Genomic DNA, 7399 nt, shown 5'->3' on the forward strand with positions numbered 1-7399 from the left:
ATCAAGAAAAGCAAGCTTGCAGTCATGTGGAAGAATGAATTGTGGTGTTCTAGGGTACTGTGGATAAATACAGTTAACAATAATTTCAAATTGTTAACAATTTCAAAAGTCGAAACCACAGCAAAGAAACCATAACTGTTTATGGAGATACGTTATTTACTTCACTTTGATCATTACACAATATATGTGTATACTGAAATATGAACAGTGTGCCCCACAAACATGTGCACTTATTACTTCTCAATTAAAAATTTATAAACCAATTAAACATTTATTAAAAAGGGGAAACTCACCCAACAAATCGGGGAGGGGGAGATAACACTTACCTGGTGGAAAAGTCAAAATCGAAAGCTTTTGAAAACTTACTTTCATATTTATCCTTTCCCATGTAAATGGTGTAAGTAGATGAATTAACTAAGACAAAACAAACATTAAAAACCAATTAGAAACATCATCACTAAAAGACTGGTTCATGGGTAAAATAAGTGACACATGCTTAGATCAGGGGCTGACAAATCACAGCTCATGGGACAAACCCAGCCCACATGCCTGGGTCTGAACGGCCCTTGGGCTGAAAAAGACTTGTGCATTTTTAAAAGCCTGATAAAAAGGAAAACAAAGACTAAGCTATAGAGACTCACAGGCCTGAAATATTTTCTATCTCACCTAAAAACAAAAAGTTTGCTAATTGTTCTTAAATGGCAATTCTGCCTACCCCTAACCCTAGCCTTCTGAGATGCAGTTTAATGGTGATTCCCAGTTTGTTCCTGCATCTTTGTTTTCCTCAAGAATTAAGAGAACCAAATCACAATCTGTACATTAGTTGTTTTAAAACAAATTCCGGCCCTTAGCCAGCTTTTATTTTGCACAGTTTAGTTATATTTCAAGGGTGCTGTGAACTATAATGAGCACCCTGTCCTACTCAGGGGAACCACACTCCCAAACGTTTTCAAAATCTGTGACCCTGAGCCCACTCGTGGGTTAAAATCACCCAGTGATGCCCAAGTTCCACTGAGGACCAACTAAATCCAAATCTCAGGGCAGCTTGCACACCGGTGTCTTTTAAAAGCCTTTCAGGTGAATCTAATGTGACCCTGGGGCACGGAACCACTGTCCTAAATCAGAACAGAACACTGTGAGCGCACTCATCTTAAGAATGACATTTGTGTCACACCAGGACGTTGTTCTACATGGGCATTCCTCATCTGGAATCACACGAAAATTTAAGTTTCCTATACAAATTATAACTGGATGTTGGGACGCCAAGCTAGTCTATAAAAACTCTTTTTCTCCAATTGGATTTGATATGTGAATCAATACTGTATTCAGCAGTCCAGTGATGGTAAGTCTTCTTGTGGAAGACAACTCCTGTGACTCCCCTTGAATGCAAAACAATTGCTGCAACTTTTATTATATGGAGACTTATTTCCTTATACTGACACATAGAGAGCTGACTATGGTATTTCCTTCTCTCTTCAGTTGGCTCTAAGCATCGAAAATAAGGCTAGCTGAGGTACTGGTATGTAACCTATAACGCCATCAATCAGTCTCCTGTTTCCTGCTTAGTATTCTCCGTGTATAGGATATGAGCACAGCGGGATGTTAGAGGCAATAGCTCTGGGAATGTCAACTGGGTATGAGCCTCAAAGTAAAGAGGCTATAACTCCCCAGGGCACAAAAATTTACGTATCAGTAATCTAAGCACTCCTAAAACAATTCAGTTGTTACCTTAATTGAAGTGCAAATCGAACCTTCAGCATATCCTTACCTCTGCATTTTGCAGAGATATTTTTCTCCTCAGTGTGACTAGCCGGCTCAAGTTACTCAGGTAATTCCCGCCATCCTCACTGTCACTCATCCCTGAGCCACCCAGCTTCTTCACAAGATAATAAATTCTGGGAGAGGCCTAGGATCAGGGTCTTTGTCCACACATCCTCACAGGGATTGAATTTACCACCCCTTGGCTACCCTTAATTTAGGACATGTCTTGGTGCCTTTACTCTCTCGGTGGGTTGCAGTGGAGGTGGTAGATTGGAATTAACTTGCTAGGATTACAATAACATCTTAATGGGATAGTAAATATAACTTTTTGGATTGTGAGGAAGATTACAAAAGAGATTACAATTCTTGGATGACTGCACACAATATTTTGGATTACAATACTTCTAGAGCTTTCAATGACACAAACAGCTCATGGGGCCACACGTGCTGCAGGTTCCCCACCCCTGCGGTAGGCTGTTTACAAAGCTTACTAGACAGGTACAGGCTGAGCTGCTGCCGGTCCACAGAACAGCAGCCTGCCTCCTACGCAACACTGGGAAGGCGGTGCAGTAGCAGTGTCTAGTGTAAATCCCTAAATCAGGAACCGCCTGCACTTCCAGAAATGAGAACCTTGTTACATAAGCAACTCTAGCTGCCTTTCTTGGGGAGGGAAAGCTCCAGACTCCTTGGGTTAGCAGCTCTGCCTACAGCCTGTAATTACCTGGCAGCAGCTGAGACATGAAGGGCAGCCATCTGCACAGGAGCTGGAGGCTGGGCCTGCTGGCCTCACTAGGTCCTGGCAGAGGATTCCACCAACTGGATGAGGCTCAGCCTGGCATGAAACCAGCGCCAGGTTAGAAATGGAACTAGAAAGCGCTTCAGGCTCTCTCTGCATAGCCTGGCAATAACTCACGCATCCACTCTTCCAATCCTCCATCACCAGGGGGAGTGAATTCAACTGAAGCAACCATCACCAGACTGCTGAATGAATTAAAGAACAGCCAGACACAAAATGCCATGTACTCATTTTTTAAAAAGGATAGGTGAAGAAAACAAGTAGTAGAATAGTACAATATTTCTTTTAAGATTCAATTTACAGAAAAATAAACTATAAAATTGGCACGGTGGCACATGCTTGTGATCTAAGCAGCCAGGAAGCTGAGGCAGAAAGATTCTGAGAGTTCCAGACCAATCTGGGCTGGATAGATACCAAGCCAACCTGGACTACGAGCAAAACTCTGCCTCCCAAAAAAGAAAATTAATAAAATAAATGATTACACCATGGTATCTACATATACATTAGATGATACACATATTTTGCTTGTATGTATGACACACATCAGTTAAGGATAGTTACCTTGGGTTCCTTGCTTATAAAGTATACAGACTGCTTTTGTGACTGGAACAAAAGTAGTTTTAAAAGTAATTGGAATAAAGTCATCTCCACACAGGCTCAGCTATCTAGGTTATAGGTAAGAGAATAACACGGAAATATTGATGGTTTGCCTATTAAAAGAGACGAGTAAGAACAAAACTGCAAAAAAAATCCATACAAAATGATTCTTCAATTACAAATGCTATGACAAATGCAGAGGTCACCAAGAGATGCAGGGAGTGGAAGTAAAGTAAAAGTGAAAACAATTAAGATATGTTACATGCCTATACCAACTCCCCATGAATATAATCATTGGGTACTGCAAACATGTACTAAAATTTTTTTAATTAAAAAATCTAAAAATGCAAATGTCATGAGTTGGGGCATATAATCCAAGCAATTGGGAGACTGAGGCACAAAGATTTCGAGTTTCGGGCCAGCCTGAGCAACTCATCTCAAAAAAATAAAGGCATGAAAGATAAAAACTAAGCCAACTGTTCCAGATGGAGAGGTCTAACAAGTAATAACAACTGAATGAAACAATGATTTATAATTTTATAGAGTAGCACACTGATGAAAACTTAATAAAACCTGTTAAGTAGTACTGCTGCAATGTAAAAATTTCCTAAATTTGATACTGAAGAATGTCTTTTGATAAGAGAATACACTTGATTTTAGCAAATAAAAATTAAAGCAACTTAGTAACAAATGTGAGGAGGGGAATGTGTATATATAGAGGGAAAAAGAAAGGGAAAGAAAGATGGCAAATGTGGTAAAATGTTAGAATTTGGGCTATCTAGAAAAAAATATACAGGAAATTTTTACTATTCTTGCAAATTTCTTAAAGACTGAAATTATGTCAAAATAGCAAAGTAACATAAAAGGAGCACAATTGTTAATTATGCTCCTTCCACCACTAAAGAGATGAAAAAGAAATACTTTAAAATTATTGTACTCTAAGTTGTTTTTTCTCACTCAAATAATATGGTTGCTTAGTGTGCAAACTGGTTATTTAAAAAGGTCTGCTTCATAAATGACAATTAGACTTAAAGGCCAGATGTATCCCCCCAAAGTAGCAATTCTGACCATAAAATGAAAGCTAATGGGAAAACAGGGCCCAGATTACTAAAGGGCACCTGTGAGAGTGTGATTCCCTCTTACAGAATTCAGGATACTTTGAAGGAGAATAAAGCTGTCAACATGTTTGTAACTATATTCCCTACCTACACGTTGTTTATTCTGCTGTGGGTCTGGAAAGGTTAGTGTGTTGTCAGGGACTCTATGGCTCCAGGGAGAAGCTACAAAGAGTATGATTGTACTATAAGCAGAGGAGGAGGAGGAAAATGTTCTTGGAACCTGTAACACTGGAAAGGGTGTATGATTTTTCAGGCTAGTTTTCTTTTTCATGAGTTTAAATAATAACTTGGGTTTTAAGAAAGAAACAAGTCAAAGCCAAGCATGGCAACAAAGCACACGCCTGTAAACCCAGCAGTCAATTGGCTAAGGCAGTAGGACTGCTGTGAATTCAAGGCCAGCCCAAGCTACATAGTTCAAGACCACTCTTAACTACTTAATGACAGTCTGTCTCAAAGTCCCCACCCACCTAAAAATCCAAAATACTTAACAACCAAATCTATAGACACAATAATATATTGTGGAAGCCTAAACTGCCAGGAAGTACAGTGAAGTGACAATGTGAGGGAGTAGGAGAACAGATGTCTACAAGTTAAAAGTTTCCTGAACTTCAGTTTTACCATCTCTAAAAATAAAGTTTCATCCTACAATCCCTGCCCTCTGGGAGGCTGAGGTAGGATGCTCACAAGTTCAAGCCTAGCCCGAACAGCTTAATGAATTTAGTGAGAGCCATGCTCAAAAAAATAAGAGTGGGGGTAGCTGTCAGTGCAAAGGCCTGGGTTCAATCCCCAGTATCGCTGAATAAATAAATAAACAGTCCTCATACAAATAACACAATGCTAGTTTTACTTAAGGCTCACCTTTTACAAGCTACTATAAGTGACACAATAGAAGGTGTTATAAGTTACAAAATGCTATTCTAAAAAAATAAAACAAACAGGACAACAAAATGCCATTTGTTTATTTAGCAAATAATCACTGAGAACTATTATGAGTCAGGCACTATGCCAAGGAGATAAAATGAAGAGTCCCTGTCCTCAAGGGACTTACACTGTAGCTCAATCAGACAGCATTTAACACCGTGATAAGTGCAGTGCTAGAGGTACCCCTGGGATATTAAGAAGGTCCTGGAAGCAGTATACTTAATCCTGGTGTGCATGCTAGGCCAGGAAAGGCATCTTGGGAAATCTGAATGAGAACTACCTTAGGGTAATACTTAACTAGGCGTTGATTTTAGACAAACGACATGCAGAGAAACTCAATGGAGAAACAACTCTGCCTGGAAACTAAAAGCATCCTTTCCTTGCCTACCAAAAGCAAACCCGAAGTACAACCACGTCTGCTTAGTGTGTGGCTGTCTCGACCTTCCAGAATCTTGCTATTGCTCTCACTCGCGGCCCAATTCCTTCGTAGAAAGGTAAGTGCACTCCCTGTAAAATAAAGTTATTGGCAGGGGTCTCCTCAAAGAGGGTAATTACCAGAGTGCAGCCAGAATAAATACAGCGGGAGCGGGGAAAATCCTTGCCATGGGGGTGGATGATGACGGAGCCCACAAACCACCCAATTCCAAGGAACTTGCGGGGGGAGGTGCCTTTCAGACTAGACTGAAGATGAGAATGATTTTCCGGGTGCAAAAACACCAGGGGCATAGCCCCTTCACGTTCCGCCCCGCGGCGCCGGCGAGGGGGCAGCGAGGACGATAGGGTAGCCCGAGGGATGGATGTGAAGGGGGCCGGGAGAGCGCGCGGAGGAGCGCTCGCCACAGAGGAGGTCCGAGCACAGCGCCGGTCTAGAAGGGGTCCCGGCTGTCAAAGCCTGCGGTCAGCAGGGCGCCCACTCACCGCTGCTGCTGGTGAAGTAGAACACCATGATCTCGGTGGCTGTGGGCAACACCTGCACCAACCAGCAGGACTCGAATCGCAAAGCTCAGGACACGAGAAGCTCCGCGACCGCCTGCTCCCAGGAACTCCGCCGCGCACTTCCGGCGCACATCGGTTGCGTCATAACGGAATCACGTCAGCGCCATCTTTAGTCCTGGCAGGACGGAGGGCATTGATTGGGATGAGGCATTAATGGCTTGGGGATTGAGAGAAAGAGACCTAGCCAAAATAACTGATGTTTGGAAAACGACAACATGTTTGAAGCAATGAAAGAGAAATGTTATTGTCAGATCTTATTTTCACATCCTACATTTTGGATGTAGGATGACATTTTGGATACATCCTACAGTCATATCGTGAAGGCTGTTTATTGATTTTACTTGCCTCTCCTTATCCCCGTATGGGTTCCATTGCTTTTTTTCAAACTTTATACTGATTACATTCCTTAGCACTTAGTAGGAGCTCATTATATTTTAAAGAGAACCCACATTCCACCTCTATTTGATGAATATTCTTTGCTTACCCAAACTTTATAGTCACGAGTTTAGAATTTTGTGCTAAGCTTGTCTATGTAATCCTTATAAAATTCAACTTTACAAAGCCCTCTCCAAAGTCAAATTTAAGTGAGCAACCCACCCTCCATCCTCAATATCTAATCAAACTCTTAATTCTCTAGCATCCCTGTGGTGATCTCTGGCCAACCTTGGCCTGTTTTCAGCTGATCCTAGTAGATCAGTTTAGCCAGAATCCTCCTTACTTTAGATGTTTCTACTTAGTGATTTTTCTATCTGCTGACTTCTACCCTCCACCTTGGCTGTGCCCAATCTTTGATCCTACTGTACAATCCCTATCACAATGGTCCTAAATAAATTCTTACAATGTTTTAATAGTACCTTTTTCTTGAGCATATTTTAACTTCAGCACTATAAGGTGGACATTGGGAATGTCAGTTAAACTCTCTTTGGTTTCATTTATTTGCTAAATAAAGGTTGTGAAGAATAGCCAACTCAGGATATTTTGTTAGAGTTGAATAAATTAACAGGTATCAAAAGCACAAAATGTGATGAGCACTCAAACAAATTGTTACTAATATTCATCAGATGCATGCCTCTACGGGTTTGAATTTACATGGTTCTGACTTTAAATCTAAGGTCAGCTATCTGTTATCTAGGATATTAAACAAATCCCAAATTTCTGAGCCTCAGAGGTCCACTTAACATAAAGCATAGGTAATCTTTTGTATAAAGTT

At 41.0% G+C, this 7399-nt stretch overlaps 1 protein-coding gene across 4 annotated transcripts in view; it reads right to left on the reverse strand.

Annotated features, from left to right (window-relative positions):
• The window catches only part of Ccdc25 (coiled-coil domain containing 25), a 39703-nt gene extending 33453 nt beyond the window's left edge, over nt 1-6250 (reverse strand). For 2 of the 4 annotated variants that reach the window (XM_003479680.5, XM_063234915.1), the window contains exons 1-2: nt 6112-6250; nt 367-414 (exon numbers count right to left, since the gene is read on the reverse strand). In XM_003479680.5, the coding sequence (XP_003479728.2) occupies nt 367-414; nt 6112-6139 (76 nt within the window). In that variant the 5' untranslated portion in view covers nt 6140-6250. The remainder of the gene's footprint in view (nt 1-366; nt 415-6111) is intronic. The other 2 variants (XM_013143580.3, XM_063234916.1) reach the window with 1 other exon arrangement.
• Nucleotides 6251-7399: the final 1149 nt, after the last annotated feature.

The sequence above is a fragment of the Cavia porcellus genome, unplaced genomic scaffold (assembly GCF_034190915.1).
Source record: "Cavia porcellus strain 051 isolate PalLab524CR breed Dunkin Hartley unplaced genomic scaffold, mCavPor4.1 scaffold_24, whole genome shotgun sequence".
NCBI classification, from domain to species: Eukaryota; Metazoa; Chordata; class Mammalia; order Rodentia; family Caviidae; genus Cavia; species Cavia porcellus.